The 21,561-nt window shown below is 47.9% G+C and overlaps 2 protein-coding genes across 6 annotated transcripts; both read left to right on the top strand.

Moving 5' to 3' along the window:
* Window positions 1-2,455: 2,455 nt before the first annotated feature.
* Window positions 2,456-4,804, top strand: LOC122371105 (tubulin alpha-8 chain-like; the record flags this gene model as incomplete). The annotated part of the gene is made up of 3 exons (XM_043347203.1): window positions 2,456-2,612; window positions 2,919-3,083; window positions 3,580-4,804. Coding segments are annotated over 3 exons (1,284 nt in total), but the record flags the coding sequence as incomplete, so codon positions are not given.
* An 805-nt stretch (window positions 4,805-5,609) lies between these two features.
* Window positions 5,610-21,188, top strand: LOC122371103 (poly(A)-specific ribonuclease PARN-like). Of its 5 annotated transcripts, none has more exons than XM_043347200.1 (15): window positions 5,610-5,628; window positions 8,948-9,040; window positions 9,446-9,659; window positions 10,016-10,146; window positions 10,539-10,725; window positions 11,010-11,111; window positions 14,387-14,561; window positions 14,994-15,115; window positions 15,512-15,630; window positions 16,057-16,173; window positions 16,680-16,749; window positions 17,146-17,288; window positions 19,059-19,201; window positions 19,534-19,831; window positions 20,989-21,188. In XM_043347200.1, exons 2-15 carry the CDS (start codon window positions 9,022-9,024, stop codon window positions 21,069-21,071), a joined length of 1,923 nt encoding a protein of 640 aa, XP_043203135.1. In that variant the 5' UTR covers window positions 5,610-5,628; window positions 8,948-9,021; the 3' UTR covers window positions 21,072-21,188. The 5 variants fall into 5 exon arrangements, with proteins under 5 accessions (XP_043203135.1, XP_043203132.1, XP_043203133.1 ...); XM_043347197.1 differs by having other exon boundaries at window positions 5,623-5,665; XM_043347198.1 differs by having other exon boundaries at window positions 5,628-5,704.
* The last annotated feature ends 373 nt before the right edge of the window (window positions 21,189-21,561 follow it).

The raw sequence follows: 21,561 nt of genomic DNA, 5'->3' as shown, positions 1-21,561 counted from the left end.
CCTACTAATTCTCGCCACCTCTCTCTCTCTCTCTCTCTCTCTCTCTCTCTCTCTCTCTCTCTCTCTCTCTCTCTCTCTCTCTCTCTCTCTCTCTCTCTTTCTCTCTCTCTCTCTCTCTCATTCTCTCTCTCTCTCATTCTCTCTCTCTCTCATTCTCTCTCCCTCTCCCTTCCTCCCAATCTCTCTCTCTCCCTTCCTCCCATCTCTCTTTCTCTCTCTCTCTCTCTCTCTCTTGTTCTCTCTCCCATCTATCTCCCGCCCTGCCTCCACAGTCCACACCTCTCCCCTACTCTCTTTCACTCTCTCCAATCGGTCCTCTGCCCAGTGTCCACCACCCGTCCGCCACCGTGGTCCACCGGCTCTGCCCTCGACGCAAATAGTCATCTCACTTGGCACCAGCCGACGGCGGCGGCGGAGGCTGCTGTGGCCTCGACGGGACGGGTCATCTGCTGCCAAGTGACGTCACTCCCACTGGTCGATGACGACACATCCCGTGCGATGACATGGCGCTGCTGATAGGCGGTAACTGGTGGCTAAATGGTGGACATTTGCTAAATTGACTGGATAATGCTTACATAATGAGGATGTCCGCATTTACTGTGGATCGTTATATTTGCGCAGCATTTGAGTACTGTCGTGCTGCTGATGATGTCATTGGTTTTATGACGTCATCTAGCGTGGGAGGAGAATGGGGAGTGTTTGGCCTCGGAGTGAAGGAGTAGGTGTTTAGATGTGGGCGTTGACGAAGCTGGGTCTGTTTAGTGGGCCATTGTTGACGCCAAAAGTGTTGGATGGCTTGCTTGTCTGCACTCTGCGCAGCCGTTTCACGGAACATCTCTCGAGTCTTGCATGAAACGACCGTCACTGTCGTAACAAAAACAGCGAAGGATATATTTAAATCATTGCAGACGTCGCATCACGATGGATTGAGATTTTGTGAAGTTTGGACGTTATTCACAGCTGTAGATCTTTATGAATGTGTACTTGGCATTCATGACAGTACTGAATGGACCCCCTCCCCCCCCACACACACACATGCACACACGTTAGATGATGTAAAAGGCCAATTATACGGGCGATGGTTAGTTTATGCATCAACAACGGTCTACGATGACTGATAAGGCAGATTAATAATCATGATGAGAGAATTCCGATCATGAGATGCATCTTTTTCACTAGATCTGAGTCTCCAAGAGATTAAAAACGCTTTTATTATGGCTTTGTGCAATGACGCACGTCCAATATACGCGGTTGTTCAGCGGCACAGTATATCTTCAGGCGCAAACAAGTAGCGACATCTAGTGACAGGTAGTAGAGATTAACTCGTAATTTGCAGATGCGTATAAACGGGCAGTATTTGGTCGTAGAAACAAAAATGTATTTTCTCTCTCTCTCTCTCTCTCTCTCTCTCTCTCTCTCTCTCTCTCTCTCTCTCTCGTCGCTCGCTCGCTCGCTCTCTCCTTCTCTTTCTCGCCCAACCAAACCAGACACCACCCGTGCCTGGTTTGGTGATCCATCCCCTTACCAACAACCGGCTCAATGTCCAATATAGAGGATTACAGCCGTCTCCAATGATCGATAACGCCCATACCTGACTCGAGTACGCTGGCTAGACACAGGGCACGCGCCCTATCGATTCCAAGTACAATGTCCTATCGTCTTCGAGCACGAGGCCCCATCGATTCCGAGTAGGTACGCGGCATCTTACCGATTCTGCTGACCAGTTACCGAGTCGTATACCGGCGGGGTGTGTCAAGAGAATCATGGTCTGGCCGAATATTTCCCATTATGCTAGGACGTTTTAGTTGATCATGCATAATTAACTCAAGTGCGCAATTCGCAATTCAAAATTTGAAGGATCGTTTCCGTTAAATTTTATTTTGATCTTCCCGAAACAACGCTGCTCCAGCCCCAACATGCACCGGTCGAGCTCCCGGACCCCGGGGCGTGGTTTAGGTATCCGGTCTGCCGCTCAGGTTCGTTCCGGTTCGTTTCAATTCGTTCCGGTTCGGGGCGCACGAAACAATACAGAAAAGTGCTCGGACTGTTTTGGCTTGGACCATGTGTCACTGACGAACATGTCGGTAAAATGGCCCAGCCCGCACGGTTTGCCGCTGACACTGGCGAATGGCGTTATAACGCAGATCGTTTAATGACAGCTGAGAGATGGGTTGTATTGAGAAGCTAATGGTTTAATGAGTGCTGTTGCGATCTCACTGTCAACAACCGTTAGTTAGCGCAGTTATCTAATACAGCAAGTCATAACTGGCGAGTCTGTACAGCGGCAACTGATCGGTTCGTTAGAGTGATAGCACGGAAGATTTACAGAGTTAAGTCCCCTAAAAACTCCGTAAAATTGAACATTCAACAATATTTTGCTACTTCTTTTACTGAATGAATATCAACTCTGTCCTATAATTTCCATCAACGATTATGGGAAATGCGGCAACGATAACCCACTATACCTAAGTGTAACGTTTTCGCATTTGTTCTGTTTACAGACAAGTCTGCGGGTGTCAACGATGACAGCTTCAGCACCTTCTTCCTGGAGACCGGAGCAGGAAAGCACGTGCCCCGCGCCGTGTTCGTCGACCTGGAGCCTTCCGTAGTCGGTACGTATGTGAACTGTCATAGAAATCGATGCATGCTGTGAAGATGAGTCTTATGACGTTATTATTTCATGCGTGCTTGTCGATATATCATCGTCCCACCATTCACATATTTTATTAGGGCTATTTGCGTTATTTGCGTTGGCTATGTACAAATAACAAATGTGTTCTTTTGCTGCATTTGACTCTCACACACGTTGCTTGCAGTTGTCGATTTTTAATTCAGTTTTCAGGCCAGCGCTTTGCACCAACCCTCCTGTACTCGATGCCTATAGCCGGTAATGTCATTTCCACCCCTCCTCTCCTCAGACGAGGTGCGCACGGGCGCCTATCGTCAGCTGTTCCACCCGGAACAGATGATCACCGGCAAGGAGGACGCCGCCAACAACTACGCCCGTGGCCACTACACCATCGGCAAGGAGATCGTCGACCTGGTGTTGGACAGAGTCAGGAAACTCTCCGACCAGTGCACCGGTCAGTAACAGCTTATCCTGCCTGATTTCATTTAATTCGGGAACTAAAGGTCATTAGGCCTGGCGTCCCCGCTCTCTTCGAGCCAGATGTCAAGTGATAAACGGTCATGAGCTTCGGAAGCTAATACATTTAGTACTAGTCAGTAAGAATGCATGTAACGGTCAGTTGTAATGGCATTCAATATTGTTCGTGGTGCTCTTTTACCGTTCTTAAATATCAATTTTAAATATACCGTTTCAATTTGCTTGCACTTTGGAAAATGCCGACTTCATTTCAATGCTCTTACGCTTGTCTCTTTAAATGTTTGCGTAATGGAAGCAATGTTTGATGAAACATTTACATGGTATGGTACACAAGCAAGGTAATGTCATTAAAAGCCTAATTTTTTAATCCTATTTTTAATTTCCATGTTTCTGAGTTCCGACCTACGGGGAAATGTTGCTTTCCGCTGCCACCGTCCAACAGTTTATGCCAACGCGTCTTTCTTTTTCCGCAGGTCTGCAGGGTTTCCTGATCTTCCACTCGTTCGGCGGCGGCACCGGCTCCGGCTTCACCTCGCTGCTGATGGAGCGTCTCAGCGTCGACTACGGCAAGAAGTCGAAGCTGGAGTTCGCCATCTACCCTGCGCCGCAGGTGGCCACGGCCGTGGTGGAGCCGTACAACTCCATCCTGACCACCCACACCACCCTGGAGCACTCGGACTGCGCCTTCATGGTCGACAACGAGGCCATCTACGACATCTGCCGCCGCAACCTGGACATCGAGCGTCCGTCCTACGCCAACCTTAACCGTCTGATCGGCCAGATCGTCTCCTCCATCACGGCCTCGCTGCGCTTCGACGGCGCCCTGAACGTGGACCTGACCGAGTTCCAGACCAACCTGGTGCCGTACCCGCGTATCCACTTCCCGCTGGTCACCTATGCTCCGGTCATCTCGGCGGAGAAGGCCAACCACGAGCAGCTTTCGGTCTCCGAGATCACCAACTCCTGCTTCGAGCCGGCTAACCAGATGGTCAAGTGCGACCCGCGCCACGGAAAGTACATGTCCTGTTGTCTGCTTTACCGTGGAGACGTCGTCCCGAAGGACGTCAACGCCGCCATCGCCACCATCAAGACCAAGAGGTCCATCCAGTTCGTCGACTGGTGTCCGACCGGCTTCAAGATCGGCATCAACTACCAGCCGCCGACCGTGGTGCCCGGCGGCGACCTGGCCAAGGTGCAGCGTGCCGTCTGCATGCTGTCCAACACCACCGCCATCGCCGAGGCCTGGGCGCGCCTGGACCACAAATTCGACCTGATGTACGCCAAGCGCGCCTTCGTGCACTGGTACGTCGGCGAGGGCATGGAGGAGGGCGAGTTCTCCGAGGCGCGCGAGGATCTGGCCGCGCTGGAGAAGGACTACGAAGAGGTCGGTGTGGATTCAGCGGATATGATGGAAGACGAAGGCGAAGAATACTAATCCAGACATCATCCGATGTCGCGCTTCGGTGGTGCTACGGCTTACAGAATCGACAGGCCGATGCTGTCAAATCGAAGCATCCAACTCGATCATTGTGGTGTTCCTGTCACTGTGATGTACTTGCTCATATGCACTGAGATGTCATATGCTATCTGACGCAGCTAATCGTGTATGAATTGAAATTCACCTGGCCAGGTATTCGCAATGTGCACGCACGGATCGATCATCGAGATCCCAAGGACCAATAAACGTAACCCATGAAACCCTGTCGTGAAATGTTACACAGTTAGGCAGTTGACGGATTTATGATCTAGTATCGGCATTCCCTCCATTCATTCGGTCGGCTCCTAAGGTTGGGGCTCGGGCTGTGTGTCTGCTCATGCTGCAGTGTCACTAGCATCCGTCGCAGCCAACTCCGATTTACCTACCGTACTTTCCCTATACATTTGCTACACATACATGCCGTATGTAAACATTTAGACAGGTGATTCCAAGACGCTGTCAGTGGTTACTCTCAGTGATCAGTAGTGATAGCTGGCTGGAAGGGTGGGACAATCCCTGAATGAAAGTAATGCTTGGTAAACACTTGACATATTTAAGTACCAGTGGATCGTATGGAATTATGGATCCGATCGAAAACATGCCTGCCAAAAGGCGACTTCATTTGAAACCAAAAGATTAGTGGGAAAACCGAAGCTCGGTCACACTGAAATCTAGATGGCAGATTTAGTAGCTTATGTGTGATAGGTATAAGAAAAACACAACTCTGAACGAATGGTGGCTGTCACGGGTGGAACCCTGTGCGGCCGCTGGGAGGGCCCGGGCGCAGCAAATCCGCCGCCGCTAGCGGTGACCTGAGCTCCGCGGTCTGTTGCGGCTCCAAAGCCAAGCCGGCGTCGAATTTGGAAAGCTCGGGCCCTCCCAGCTCGGCGGAAAGTTCCACCTATGGTGACTGTTAATTTAAAACAAAACAATCCTGTTATAATGCAGCTGTAATGCATTGCACATGAGGATCAGAGTCCATAAAGTATTTTCTTTACTCACCCATGAAATATGGCAGCCCACATCGATGTGTATTTATGCGCAAGTGCGACATTTACGAAATCACGATATTGCCGAATGCCGTTGATAATAATTTTAATTATTTGATTTTTGTTGCGTCGGTGAGGGTTGTTCCGGTTCAAATAATTTAAAATAATCCGTTTTGAAAAAATATTCGTTTTTCAGCTTTATCTCAAAGCAGTATTATCGTGCTGCCAAGCCAACAGACTGGTGTTTGATTCATCTGTGATTGAATCGATTGGATTGAATCAAACAAAATTTGTTGAATCAAAAAGGTTTGATTCACCGTCAGGATTGTTTGATTCACAAGCCATGATTGGATCAAACGCATTGGGAATCAGGGTTGATTGAATCAAAAAAATTAATGATTCATGAAGTTTGTTGTTGTTGAGGTCCTCTGTAAGAGGTCCTCAAGGACTGTGTATCAGTATATGCTTGATATCCATTATAACCAGTAAAACGCCTTTTGGGCGAAGAACGAGCGAGCGAGATAGTGAGCCCTGCACGTGCGGAAGGGCGAGAGGGTACTTCCAACGGGCTTGTGCAAAGCACCCTTCTAACCGGTTGCTAGCGGTGTGCCAAATTTGAACGCAATCGGCCCAGCCGTTCCTGAGATCTGGAAGCGGCATTCTGCACGTGCGCACGTGCAAACGGGGTCCAAAATGACTTTTGCACGGCACCCTACTAACCGGTCCCCAACCGTGTACCAAAATTGAGCGCAATCGGCCCAGCCGTTCTCGAGATCTGGAAACGCCCCCTGCACGTGCGCACGTGCAGTAGCACCCTAACCGCAACACATGGGAATGCATTGCCTGGTGGGTGCCTACCTGTATGCCAAGTTTCACCGAAATCGCCCCAGTAATTACCGAGTTACTGAAATGGGAACAAATTTGGCACCTCTTATTGTTGTATTTTGCACGTGCAGTGGGGGTCACTCACATAGATGAAGAGTATCCGACCTTTGGTAGAAAGGATGCAGCTACCCTATAAAAATGACCGCAAGACAGTCGCTCTAGCCGCTGCTGAGATATGGGCCTCTCAAAATCATTACTTTTGCAAAACTGCTTGAACACCCTTGACTTTTCACGTGGCACGTGCCACGACGGTCACTGAGATGTATCAAAAGTAGTCAATTACGGGGTAGAAGGGATGGGGCTACCCAGCAAAAAAGACCGCAGGCCAATCGGTCCAGCGGTTGCTGAGATATAAGCCTCTCAAAAGCGTTACAGGCCGGGCCGGGCCGGGCCGGGCCGGGCCGGGCCGCTCATACTGAGATTTTTCCGTTATATTGAAAAGACTTCGGCTGCGCTCGCTCGCTCGTAATTATCTGAACAAATTGATAAATCAGCAAGGAGTTAAGATTGGAGCCAAGGCTTGAGCATTGCTCTTACATATGCTAAGCCTTTATTGCTACTCCCATTTGAATGTTTGGCATAATTCAGGGTTGGCATTTTTGCCGGCAAAAACTAGTTTATGCCATTTGCCGGTTTAAACCGGTTTTAACCGGCAAAAAGTGGCAAAAACTGGCAAAAACTCAAAACCATTACAATGCATTGCATAGACATGCATTTGAATTGGAAACATTCTAAGGGGGATTCAGTGAAAGTTATATGCTTTCAAAAAGAATAGACATATTGACCATTCGACCAGTGTTTCATACAATAAAAACTTTTTCATGGGCTTCCCGCTTTCCATTAGTAACCAGTACGTCTTTTTGGGGCGACAAATGAGCCAGTGCAAGAGTGATTCCTGCACATGCAGAAGTGCGAAGGGGTGCCTGCCACTGATTTGTGCACGTGACGGCACCCATACTCACTGGTTCCTAACGGTATTAGTACCAAATTTGAGCTCAATCGACGCCGCCGTTCTCGAGTACTGGAAGTGTCCCACACGTGCGCTTGTAGAAAGTTGACACCGACTGACTTATCTGCGACACCCATACTCATCTGTCTGTAACGGTGTCCCAAATTTGACCGCAATCGGCAGAGCCATTCTCGAGATCTAGTCGAAAGCGACCCCTACACGTGTGCACCTGCAGTAGGTAGCACCCTAACCGTGATGCATGGAAATGCCAAGATTCTTCGGAAATGCATTGTCTGACGGATGTCTACCGACATGCATAGACATTGCAGCCCGGGTAACTATGGGGGCAAATTTCAGAATGTTTAGCGCGTCTCTTAAACATCCAGAAATGCATTTGTACATTTCAAATCAATTGCTAACCAGAAAAGTTGCAAGTCTTGACTACCTGAGTTTTTGCCAGTTTTTGCCACCAGGGTTTCTGCCAGCCGGTTTAAACCGGTTAAAACCACTGGCAAAAACCAGTTTTTGCCACCCCTTGCCAACCCTATGTATTATGTTTTGCTGTTTAGTTGCAGCTTGATGTGTTGTGAGCTGTGAGTGGGGCGGAAAAAATGCCAGTTTTACAATGAGAGGAGCAAGACTGTCATTTGCTTGCATGAAAGTTAAAAGAATGTTCTAGCCCTTATAACTTAGCATCAGACATGGAAGCTATGGATCCAAGTGATGGATTTATTATCTCAGTGGATCTCAAAGCAAACTGCAGGCTCAGGCTAGGATGTATGATCCCACATTTGCATTAGATCTGAAAAATTATCCTGGATCCAGGAATCTGGATCTATGATCTCATAGGATCTGAGGATAAACCAAAAACATAGATCTATGATCTGAGTGAATCTCACCATGCACAAAATTTGAAACCAGGTTTCCAAGTGTTCTATGTCAATAAGTGCCAAAAATTATGGTTTATTGGATTATGATGTACAATCTCTTAAAACCACAAAAGCAGTGGTTTTATGAGTTATATGTCATGAATAAGTGCCATTTCTGAGTTATAACAAGTAATTTTGGGGGATTGCTGTGTTGACAAAAATCAATGAGGATCTATGATCTCAATGAATTTCAAGCAAAAAATTAGACTCAGATGTATAATTCCTATCACTATGGAACAGATCTGTCCATAAATCAAAGAGCTGGATCTATGATCCCATCAGATCTGGGATCAGGATCCATGTGATCAGATCCCAGATCTATTTTCTCAGATCCATGCACATGCCTGCTATAGCATCACATAATTTTGAGATCCCCCCATAATATATGTAAGTTGAAAAGTCATTTTCTGTCATGCAATCCATAATCTCAAACCCAAGATGGGGAGAACTTCTTTCAATGTCAAGGATAACATGGCCTTATCGGTAGACATTCAAGGGTAACAGGATAACAGGATGTCATGTGTCCTCCACAGGCATAGTTTTTTTAATTCATGCTGGAAGATTGATGCTTTCTCATTTCATGGTATACCTAACTGACAACTGGATTTTCAGATTGTTGAGTTTCAAGAAAATTACCTACATGAGTTAGAACTAAAAAGAAAGTCATTGGCTCTAACTGATACAGAATGGATGTGACGAAAGACAGTAAGTATGTTTGCACTATTTTGATTATAATCAATGCCATATAGTAGTTTATGACATTCCTTATATGCTTTAAGCTGTGTTGAATGCATTTGATATGGCTGATAATAATTGATTTATGTAATAATCACATTGTTTATTGTCAAACTAGGCAATATGTGCAGCTTCCTTATTCAGGCGTCATGCTACACCAACATACATACATACATACAACTACAAGTTGACTACCGGAATGCGGTGGCTGGGTTGAGCGCTACGCCGGCGAACCTCGGCCGCTCAGCGGTATTCAAGCCATACCACACTCAAATTGCAGGGTCATGTAACGAGAAGATGAAGAGAGGACGAGCGTTTTTTATATGGCAATCAATCAAGGTATCATATACATAATTTTCAATATTTCTTCCTCAGACTTCGCCTCCTCTCTGGAGCGGATCCGTGCTGCCATCTGCCGCAGTTCGTTCCTGGCTGTGGACTGCGAGTTCAGCGGACTGTCGACAGGTGGCAGCTCGAGCAAATTTGACACCCCAGAGGAGAGATACGCACATCTACGGCGAACGGCCTCCGGGTTCCTCGTGATTCAGTTCGGTCTGGCGGCCTTCACTCTGGAGAAAGAGAAAAACAGGTTAGATGGACAGAGAAAAGGGGTACCTAATTACATTAGAATGTAATGGTCCTGATTTATGGTGTGAGGTGGCTTGTTTCGGTGATTGGCGATGTTTTCCGAGTTTTGCTAGTTGTTACTATTCTAGTAATAACCTGGAATCCTCACAGTTTCTTGGTTTGATTTGATCACTTTAAAATCGTCATTGAAATCGGTAGCAGTATCTATAATTGATAATTGCTTTCATAATATTCCCTAATATTCCGACGGACATCGCTGCCTTCCTCATGGAATCAACTTAATAAAACGAAGAATTTATGTATGGAAAGGCCACCTTGCCATTTTTTCTGAGACTTTTCCACTGTGCGATCTCTCAGGTACATTCAGGAGACATTCAACTTCTACCTGTTCCCGCGCCACCAGAGCCAGGGCTCGTTCATTTGCCAGCCCTCCAGCATGGAGTTCCTCCTGGAGAATGGGTTCGACTTCAACAAGCTCATAAAAGACGGTACGTACAGAGTACAGCACCGTCTGTAAAGTGGCGTGTCAGTTTGTGCGACATTGAAAGTGTTGACGGTTTATCGTGGATGCCAGTTTGAATTTAGTAGATGATACGTATTCAGTGTAATGGAATCAACCTACGCGATTGAAATAGATATCACACCGTGATGTCTTTCTTGTGCACTTTAACCTCCCATCCTTCTGTCTTCTTCTGTCCTGTTCAATATTTCATTCCCCTCTTTTTCCGTCTCTTATTTCCTTTCCTGATATGCTCATTACCCTCCTTTTCACTCCCCATACGCCACTGGGCCACTCTATCACCAATTGCATCCCCTTCTCCTTCCACTCCTTCCCTCTTGCCCACGTTCTCCCCTTCTCACCTCTCCCATTTTCCGTCAGGCATTCCGTACCTGCCGCCTGCCCAGGTCGAGTCACTCCGGGACCGACTGGAGTCTCAGCTCCGTGACTCTGAGGCGGCGCCGTCCCCGGCTCAGAAGGGTACCACCGGCACCTCGGGTACTCCTGGTACCACCCTGCAGCCGACGCCCGTACCGGAGAACCAAGCCGACTTCGTGGAACGGGCCATGTCAGTGATGGTAGGGCCGCCAAAGGGGCAGCTAGGTGGTGTGTCGTAGGTTAGACAGGGTGAAATTCAAAACCTTTGAGTGCTAAGAACCTGGTGTTCCCTTTGTCTGCTTTTTTCTTCGGCATGGGAAACATGCCGTAGTGTGTTGCTTGTTGCCTTTGAATCAAAAGTTTTGTGCATGGCAGCAATATTTATCGTAAGCATTTGTAATGTTATTGCGTTCTAATCGCTCGTGCACTTTTCTTACATTTGCTTATATTTTCACTCCATTTTTTATTTTGCAGATCGGAGATTAACAAGTTCGTGGAAGGCTCAGAAGAGTACCTAGACTTCCACAAACTCAGTCCATTCCAGCGCAAACTTCTATACGATCATGTACCAAACAGGTAGGTCACTTGGGAGCTGGGATCCGCTGTCGCAGTCATGGCTTTGAGACTAAGCTTAGGGTCGTGTAGGTAGGTAGGTATGAACTCTTCAACCAGCGTATCGTATTCCGCGTTGATAAATATGATTGAGTTGATTTGTTTACAATGAAGTGAATGTGATAGAGCTTTCATGTTCTGATTATTTATCTATGTTACTATTTGAACAGGATCCATCTGTCTGTTTGTCTGTCCGCCACGCCGTGTAGTGGGTTCAATTTAGCCGGCCTACAGGGCAGACGGTATATCGTAGGGGGTTGAAATTTGCACACCTTCTAGGTGACGTAACGGGTCAGCGCCTTTTCTAGGTTCCGACTCGCTGGGGTGCACGGTTCGCGCGTGGGTCGCGCCGGAAGAACGCCAATGAAATTTTGATCGGTTCGTAGCAGGGATGCGGAGCCGGAGCCGGAGCCGGAGCCGGAGCCGCCGGAGCCGGCATATTTTGCCCGGAGCCGGAGCCGGAGCCGGAGCCGTGAAACAATATAGCCCGGAGCCGGAGCCGGAGCCGGAGCCGTCAAAAAAAGGGGGCGACTCCGGCTCCTTTTCTTACGAGGAAACAATTATTTACCTAGTTCGGTTTGACAGTACAAGGCGTAAAACAATGTGGTATTCAAAATAGCCTTGTTATACAAATACAGAAGCAACGTGTACCAATCCCATCGCCTTTTTTCTTCCACCCATATTTAATTGATCGCATAGGAGATATACTGAGTAGAAGCCGGAGCCGGAGCCGCCGGAGCCGGAGCCGCCGGAGCCGGATCATTTTACTCGGAGCCGGAGCCGGAGCCGGAGCCGCAATGACATTTCACCCGGAGCCGGAGCCGGAGCCGGAGCCGATTTTTTTCTCCGGAGCCGGAGCCGGAGCCGGAGCCGTCTGAAATTTCCACGGCTCCGCATCCCTGGTTCGTAGATCTTCATTGAGAGCCGGGGTCGACAAACTTTGTGGACTAAATGCATGCCGATCGGTGGCGGGTGCCTCGCATTGGCGGATGGTGAAATTATTGATTTTGATAAATGGTGGCGAAAGAATGTGTTGATTTTCGTTCAATAGGAACAGTTTGTGATACGAGTTAAAAAATGCACCGAGTTTGCCGCAAGGCGCCACATTTGTCTCAGGGCGTCATGTTTGCCGCAGCTCGCACAGTTTTGTCAAATATGGTCCGATATGGGTGCAATTTGGTGCCAAAATGCGCCGCGTTTGTCGCAATGCGCCACATATGCCACAAAGCGCCATTTCCGACAAATACGATTAAGCGTAATAGAATGGCACGAATAGGGGCAGGGCTGGGAACACTTTAAGTCTGATATTTCAGTACTGATTGGATCCAATTATTCTGTGACCTGACATGACCCAGCGGTGTTAGTAGGGGTAGGGGTAGTGGTAGGGGTAGTGGTAGGGGTAGTGGTAGGGGTAGGTAGTGGTATGATGGTAGTGGTAGTGGTAGGAGTAGAGGTAGGGGTAGTGGTAGGGGTAGTAGTAGGGGTAGTAGTAGGGGTAGTGGTAGGGTAGTGGTAGGGGTAGGAGTATGAGTAGGAGTAGTGGTAGGGGTAGGGGTAGTGGTAGGGGTAGGGGTAGTGGTAGGGGTAGTGGTAGTGGTAGGGGTAGGGGTAGTGGTAGTGGTAGGGGTAGGGGTAGTGGTAGGGGTAGGGGTAGTGGTAGGGGTAGTGGTAGGGGTAGGGGTAGTGGTGGAGGCAAAAGCAGAACAGTGGCCCGGGCTGATCCCAGCGGACGAGAGGTGACCTATGTGACTTGGCCTGACCCAAAGTGACCGGGGCTGACCCCTTTGACCCGTCTTGACCCCGTATCACCCAAATTTCATCCAAAAACGCCCTCAGAACAGTTCGTTTTTAAATTCTCTTCACATTTCCGTCCATATCTATGCTTCTAGACGACACATCGACATGAATCAAACACCATTCGAAAGCAAATTGGCTGGTGCCGCAATTTTTCCCTACCACGCAGCAAAGCAAGTGGCGCAGCCGCTTGTCTATATTACTATTTGAGGAGGGTGCGTCTGTCCGTTACCGAGGTCCCGACTTGGTGGTGCTTTGCGTGGACTACAGGCCAGACCGTTGCACCTAGCGCGCTGAAATTTGCACAACTTATAGATCAAGGATGCGCGACGTGCCTTTGAGGGGTCTGGGCTCGATCGGATTGATAGGGAGCGCGTGGCGCGTGCTCAAAAAGTGCAAATTCGCGTCATAGACTTTACATGTATAAATCGGCGTGCGAAATCGGGCGAAAACGGCTAATTTTGGCCGACACGGGTCCAGTTCCCGTGCAATATCTTGGTGACCAGGGATCCGACCGGCACGGGGAAAACAGCATCGTGTACAGAATTGAACGGGCTATTGAATGGTGTGCAATGCAGAGGATAGCACGCGCCACGTGCACCGGAGAGGGCACTTTTATTTGAAAAATTGCGCTTTTGAGGGATTTTGGAATTAATTTTATTTTTAGGTGACCGTTAAATGGAGCGAGTTGAATCAACGCCTATTTGCAAGAGAAAGGTACCGCCTATCATATAAAAATTGTGAAAAGCTGATTGATCCAAATCAAGGTGGTACAAATCACGGGAGAAAATGATGTTTGTCAATTTTTTGCCACTTTATTAATCACACGGGTTTTGCTCAATGATCTGGTATCTCTGGCAATTAAAAATGGCACCGTTGGAAAGAGCATTCAATTCTGTCCAAGATTCAGTCTTTATTTTTGTATGATGAGCAACAGTATTCTTAAAAATATAAATGTTCCAAACCATTACATTGTCATTTTAAGCGAAATTCATCGATGGCCCTCAAAAGACTTCACGCCAGTTTTCGAATCATTGTTAAGTAGAACGCATGAAAATACGACACGGGCACCTCGATGCGATGTATCGTTTATGTTTTATTACAAAATGCTCGGCCGTCAAAAAAGCAATCAAACGAAATGGATACCAACCAAATCGACACAGACCAACCCAATACCCACGGGTCAAAAATAACCCTTCTTCGCGTTGCGGAGCACGCGGGTAACCCTAGTACTTTCCAATTGTGATGGCTAAATGAACAAACTTCTGGTAGATTTATCCCTTTAAAGTGATGCGCATTTGTTGATAATGTATTTTAGCGATTGGGTGTAACTAAAGGTGTAATGTGTAATAACCTGGAGGTAGGTGTAATAAAGAAAGAGGAAAACAAACTGAAAGCTCATTTCTACCAGCCGTGTCTCACACCGCCCCCCCCCCCTCCCACAGGATCAGCACCCCTCTGGAGTTGGAGACGGTCCACCTCTCCGGCTCACAGCGTACACTTCGAGTCGGTCGGCCAGTCAGTGACGAGCAGAGGCGGGAGAGAGCGCGGCGCAGGGTAGAGCAGAGAGTGGACGAGGCGGCCGGCTTCGCGCAGGTCATACAGGAGATCAGCAAGTCGGTTAGTCGTGGGAAGAGTGGAGGGAGGGAGGGAGGGAGGGGATGCTGATTACTGGTTGCTGGGCCGACACCTACCGCTACTGCTGACCTGACCCCGCTCAACCCGATTTCACCCGACTCTTGCTTAAATCGATCTGGTCAGAACTGAATATTTGACCTGCTCTGAACCGGATCTGACCGTTCAACTCGACCTAGTCCGACTAGACGACCTGGCCTGACCTGACCTCGTCAAACCTGTGAATGTACGCGACCTTCGCAGCTGCCCAGCCCTGTTTTTGCTTGGCATGTCATCATCCACCTTGACCTGATCCGACCTGACTTTGCCTAATATTGTTTGACCTGACCCCTCTCGACTCTCGACCGAACATGAACTTTCCGGATTCGACACCATCTCCCTTGATGCTAAACTAACTTTACCTGACTTGTCGCGCAGGGTAAACCAGTGGTGGGCCACAACATGCTCCTGGACCTGCTACATATTATCGAACAGTTCGTGTGCCCGCTCCCAGAGACCTACAGCGACTTCAAATCGGTGGTGCACTGCGTCTTCCCTACGTAAGTTCGCCGGCATTTGAAGCTTTAGTTGAAGAGGAAGTAAATTGGAGAAAAATTTAAAGAACCTGAGTGCCACGTTTTTATATTTATCGACCTATCGGTTTTTATCAATGTCACATCGTGCCGTAGGGTATGTCGCTCGGTTCCAGTTGGCAGTTATAGTGCAATATTGCATCCATCCAAGAAAATGGCTTCATAATAACAGTGGCACAGCTCACCATCTGTATAACATTTCACGAAGGTCGAAACATAAGAATTACTATCGATCTATACAATGCAGTCCTAACTTAGCAAAGCGTTCTCAGTCGCCAGCTGATGACTGCAGCTGCAGTTTGTAAGTTGTAACGCTCTAGTGCTGCGGGTTCAATTCTGACCAGCGGTCGCTGTTTCCTCCAGTCTGGTGGACACCAAGGTGATGGGATCGACGCAGCCGTTCAGAGACCTGCTGCCGGCCACCAGTCTAGGGGAAATGACCACCTGTCTCGGCACTCACCCCTTCACGATGCCAAATATAGGTAAGAGTCTTGTACAGGCTACAGGTTCGAAGTGAAGTTCCTATACTTAGTTGAGTTCTCGCCTGAAGCTTTTTAAAAAAAAAATTGTTTTGTTCATGACGATCATGTTCATATGAGTGATGGAATGAATGAATGAATGAACGAGTAAATGAATGAATGAATGAATGAATGAATGAATGAATGAATGAATGAAGTAATGAATCGACCAGTCAATCATTCAGTTACCTAATCAATGACAATCAAATTAAATTAGGCTTGGAATGCTACCTATTTGATTCTATGCAGTTTTAGTTGTATAAATGACACGAAAACCCTGTCACACAGAGACATAACATACTCACACATATTACGGCCTACGGGAGGGACTGCAGTCGATATACATTATCTTGCCTAGCTCCCTTTGGTCGCCGTTTTTTTTCCGCGCAGTGGCGGCGGAGGGCAGCTCCGGCCGCGAGTACGACCTCAAAGACGACAAGCACCACGAGGCGGGCTACGACGCCTTCCTCACCGCCGCCTGCTTCGGCGCCATGGTCTCCTACTTGGGTGAGCAGCGAGGGAAGGGATTGTGGGGCGGGGATGGGTGATGGGGTGAAAAGGTGAGGCGTCACCGCCGCCTGCTTCGGCGCCATGGTCTCCTACCTCGGTGATTAAGGGGGGGGGGGGCCGGGGATGGAGTAGCGGGGAGGTCGCCAGATTCAGGATAAGGGGTTATGTGTGTGGCGCTCTGCGCGAAACAACTGCCGTTTGAAGGGCTTATTCCATTTTCACTTGGGTTATTAGCTGTGTTTGTTGCGTTTGCTTCTGACCCATTGGTTGCTGATCCGTGTTTAATTTTCAGTGATATATCGAGTAGAAATCGGGTAGAGCGTGTTTCCCTGTTGCACATTCTCACGGTTCTGTGTCATGCACGGCGCGGGCGCCATACATAACGCCACTTCACATAACGTGTATGACATTGCCGTACTTCCCGATGTCTGGGCGTGGCGTTAATCCGATGCCTGACGTCACACCCCGATATCTGACGTCACCCTTCTCTGCACCGTGTCCAGGACTACTGCTGAAGCCGCCACAGCCGATGCTGGAGCCCTCAGCGGAAATTGTTCGACCGTTCGCCAACAAGTGAGAAGCTGCCGAGTAGTGTTGAGATAATAGAGACACTTTCATCCCTCTCGCCCACACTACTTGAGCTTAATCTGCTGGACAACACTGCTGATTTCGATTGGATCATTTACTCTCGTATTTTTGAAAGGACGTAGAACACGCCCTAATTAATAAAAAAATTATTTTCAAAGTTTTACTCCATTAACTTTACCAACGTTTATTGTTTTATGCAGCAACATGTAGCTCATTGCGAAATGCAAATAACACCAAACCTCGCATACTCGTATATCGCTTAGTTTAATATTGTATGTAAATTATTATTGTAACATATTGTAATGACGGTTTTACTATTTGCCTTATTTCCGCATCTCTGCTTCCCGCCCCCTTGTCTCACCACGCCGTCCCCCGGCGCAGGGTCTTCGCTCAGGGCATGGCGGACATGCCGTACTTGAACATCACTGGAGAGGAGCTGACTCCCAGCCGCGACCACGTGTTCTATCTCACATTCCCGTCTCACTGGAAGACTAACGACATCATGCATATCTTCAGCCCATTCAGTAAGTTGGCCAGTGCACTCGCGGATCCAGGGAGGGGGAATTTGGGGAAATGTCCCCGGGAGTGCCCGAAATCGACGAAAATTTGCGTTTTTTTTTCTAGATGAAACAAAAAGTAAACAACTTATATTAACTTATCTTAGTAATAGTTTGCTTTAGTTTAAACTGCACAGCAATGCGTAAGGAATCCAAATCCGATGAGTTTTTGGAATTTAGATAAACTTTTTTTGGGCGGTAACCCCCTCCCGCCAGCTGCATCCAAGATCGCCAGTTTCTGGATCCGTCAATGGGCGAGCGTGTTTGTGTGTGCGTGTGAGCTATGGAATCGAGTCCGCTGTTTCGGTAACAATAACATGCACTGCCCTTAATTAACCCTCGCCGGCACAGGCCATTTTGAGTCCTTCGACGGCACAAGGGGGGGGGGGGTTGGTACGACCCCCCCCTCGCGTTTGGCCCCTGATCGAGCTAGAGCTTCGCGGAAAAAACGAGCGTGTTGCCCGTCACGAGACGAAGCCGATGATACCCAATTTTAAGGTCCTAGGTCATCGGGCGACCTTCCAGGTCAGGTCAATGACCCGAAAACCGGGAAAATCGGGACCTGTTAGAAAGTCGTAAAGTGTGGCTGCTATGTGGTTTTCCGGGGTGCTGATCACGAATATCGTGTTAGTTTTGATCAGAGATGATGTCTTTAAGCATTTAGACCAGGTCGGGTCAGGTCAGGTCAGGTCAACCGGTAGGGGTTGTGACGGGTATTCGTAATACGTGTCAACCGCCTCGGACAGCTTCGTAACATGTTACGAAGGCACCAAAACTACTTCGTAAATGTTCAAATGGTTGCTAAATTCGAATTCAGCTCCAAAAACTAGCCTACAAACATGTAAAACTCGAAAAAGTGAACCGAGGTCACCCAAGGTCACCAAAGGTCAATAACCTGACCTGACCCTCAGGTGACCTTGACACCCACCCTAATGCATGGGAGCAACATCAAATCACATGTTTGAACGTTTGAAACCACGAAAAGCTTGCAAACGCGCGGCTAATGCGAGCCGACATGCGCCGAACCGCGATTTCGGCCAAACATGGTCACAGAAAAGAGGTCACAGGTCAAAGGTCATTGGGGTCAGGGTCATGAAATTTTCAGGGTAGGTGTAAAATTGATCAATGCGAGGGTACTGAAAGTTTCGTCGCGATCGGCCGCTTTTTACGCGAGTTATTCGCGAAAAACCTTAGGGTTGCATCAACCCCCCCCCCCCCCTGTGCCGGCGAGGGTTAAAGTTCCCGCTGCCCTGAAATTCGCACAACCTCTCAAGCGTGGCTGAGGACCGAGGACAGAGAACTGACACCATCAAATCTTCCAACGCTCTGTAGTGACTGGCCGTTAAGCTTCACCGTGTTTTTTTTTCTTGGCTTTTCTTTTATTTTCGTGGTGCGTTTTTCAGCATGTTGCAACTCGGTTGCGTGAGATGATATGGCCTGTCTTTACCTGCGGATATTGATGCAACACTTTTGTCCTTTTTTTGACTGTTTTCTCTCTCTCTCTCCCTCTCCCTCTCTACCCCTCTCTCTCTCTATCTCTCTCCTCCCTCTCCCTCCCCCTCCCCCCTCTCTCTCTCTCTCGCTCTCTCGCTCTCTCGCTCTCTCTCATGTGTGAACCCTCTGCATCATCCCTTTTGGCTTTCATGACCCAATATTTTTATGGTGTATTCAATTACCATTCAATAAACGGGATCTTAATAGCACTGCTGTGTCACTACTCCTATCTCTCTCCTTTAGGCCGGGTTCACGTGGCGTGGGTGGACGACACGTCGGCATTTGTCTCGCTGGCTCGGAAGGATCAGACCACCCAGGTGTTACAGAACGTGAAGGCCTCGGGACTGTTCACACTGTGCACTTATAAGGAGTGGCAAACTCGGCAGGTAAGAAAAAGAGGGGGAGATGAGTCATGTAATAGGAAAAAAGAATGACGTGTTTCGGGGACCGTTCGTTTTCATGCCAATCCTTTGTTGATGTATTGCTTCAAGAGTCTCATTTCCCTTCAATACAATGGCAGGATTACCAGGATTACAATACAATGGCAGGTTATGAATCTACTCTGGGATTACCCTCGTTTATTGTTACAGTACTAGCCCCAGAACTAGTTTTTTCCAAATCAATGATTGGGAATGAAATGTCTTGATTTATTTAATTAGTTTCACTGTGTGCTACAGTGTTCCCAGACGTGCCACGGCTCGATTCCCCTCTGTTTCAGCGAACGACCAGCACCAAGCCAAAGCCTTCCGTCGAGTCATCGTCTATACTCGAGTCCCCCGCCTCGCGACTGTCCGCCTTCACCAGCCCCGCCCCCTCCCCCGCCCTCCGCACACCCCCCTCGGGCGGAGCTCCGCGCCAGTGTACGGCCCCTGACACCGGCCCTGAGACGGGGGCCAGTCCGGCGAACGGCGAAAAGCAGGGGACGGCAGCGGCGAAGGCGGCACGGAGTACAGCCTCTGACACACCGACCGGCCACAGCAGATCGGCGGCGAAAAAACGCAAACGCGAGTCGTCAGGTCAGTAGTTGGCGTTCTGTGAATGTATTGAACTGCATCTTATTAGGACGTATATGACGTCCATGCTCGGCGCTTGTCTTGTTGATAGGATCTTTGGAACGATTCTAATGGTTTGCAAGCATTTTATATGGGCTATCTTATCGAGCAGTATATTTTCCACAGGGGTGGGTCACAGGAGAGCTAGGTATAGCAGCCCTGTAGTGATATTCTCTCTCATCTTGCTTGATTATATTTTCCAATGGAACAGCGCAAGCTGCAGCTGCCTTCATAACTTGTTGCAACAACCACATGAAACATATACCGGGTGGCCCAAAAAAAACGTTGCGAACTTTGGAGGCCTATATCTCAAATTCGAGTGCAAATAACGAGCCAAAATTTTCATCAAGGGTGCGTCACTTCTTTGCGCATTGGTATGCCAAATTATAACACTGTACCATCATTTTCAATCCAGCCATCTTATGTTGAATTAAGTAAGACGTTTTTGCTATTTTTGCCGATGTTGAACGGTAGCGATGATTGGCTTAGACGTACCAAGTGAGAAAAAATGGAAAAAGAGAACACGTGAATGAAACCAGCAAGTGTGTTGTTAGTTTAAATATTTTTGTCCCACTTATGTACCAAATATTCAAATACTGAGCCAAAATAGTGTTAATGGATGCCATTCGTTTTAACAAGTCCTGTTTCGAGCAGACGGAGTGGCACGGTGCATGTGTTACTGCTGATCGCCCTCCCTGCACGAAGATCAAACAGTAAATCGACCGAATAAGGAAAAAAGCTAGAGGGAATGTGTCACCCTGAGGCCTGAACTATCAATGAGACTAGTTGCCAGTAGCAGTCATGGCTGAAGGCTGTGGTGCCGAGATGGAAGTGGCCCGTTCACTCACATTTTTTAGTAAACATCTGAGCAAAAAAGTAATTTTTACATGGCATGCTAGAAACACAAACCGTTTAAAAAGTAATTGACCGAATAACATAAAAATCATACCATTTACTGAAAATGCATGCCGCATTGACTATTGGAAGTTTCAATGTTGTGTCTATATCACTTTCTGAGAAATATTGATTTAAAGTTGGGAACGTTTTTTCTGGGCCACCCGGTATGTATTTCATAGAAATTTGCTCAACAGATGGACTTCATGTTTCCTATTTTGTTTCAGGAAGCTCTGAGGGTTCCGTGGAGCATAAGAAAGATTCCACATCGAAAGCGAACGCTGAGCTGTTTGCTGTGCCTGACTGGTGATCACCGATCGAGGCGACATCTATAAAATGAACCTATCGCTACGCCATCTTTGCATCGGGAATGTGGGGTGAAATACATTGCTGAATCATCATAAAGGTGAATACATGCCTTTGTCTCTCTCCGTTTTTGCTGCGAGATTCCTCCAATGATTTGTTTGGATTTTCTCATGCCAGTCGGTTGCCGATTGAAGCGATTTTCGTTGCCCGCGAGAAAAAGCGAATGAGGCAGTGGCGGCCGGAGGTTGGCTGGAGGGACGACGTCGACGGTAATGGATATACGCGGCGTCATTGAGCCTCCTGGCTTTTGGTGATTCTTTTTCGCTGTTTTTTCGATTGAATCATGTTTTGTGACACTAACTTAATGGCAACATCTTACAGATCTTACACTTAAAATCAAAATGGAATTTGGGTGGGTGTGGCGTTAATATGCCTGGTTGCATAGCATTTTTGACGAGGCTTCAGCTAATTTATTTTGCGATAATTTGATGCAA

The sequence above is a fragment of the Amphibalanus amphitrite genome, unplaced genomic scaffold (assembly GCF_019059575.1).
Source record: "Amphibalanus amphitrite isolate SeventyFive unplaced genomic scaffold, NRLGWU_Aamphi_draft 001205F_arrow, whole genome shotgun sequence".
NCBI classification, from domain to species: domain Eukaryota; kingdom Metazoa; phylum Arthropoda; class Thecostraca; order Balanomorpha; family Balanidae; genus Amphibalanus; species Amphibalanus amphitrite.
Note: the sequence above shows the minus strand (reverse complement) of the source record. Positions and strands in the feature narration are given on the sequence as shown.

Excerpts from the sequence above, each read along its gene's own strand:
- LOC122371103 (XM_043347200.1), top strand. Across the intron at positions 10,147-10,538 it reads CAACAAGCTCATAAAAGACG|GCATTCCGTACCTGCCGCCT; the intron begins GTACGTACAGAG and ends ATTTTCCGTCAG. Across the intron at positions 19,832-20,988 it reads ACGCAAACGCGAGTCGTCAG|GAAGCTCTGAGGGTTCCGTG; the intron begins GTCAGTAGTTGG and ends ATTTTGTTTCAG.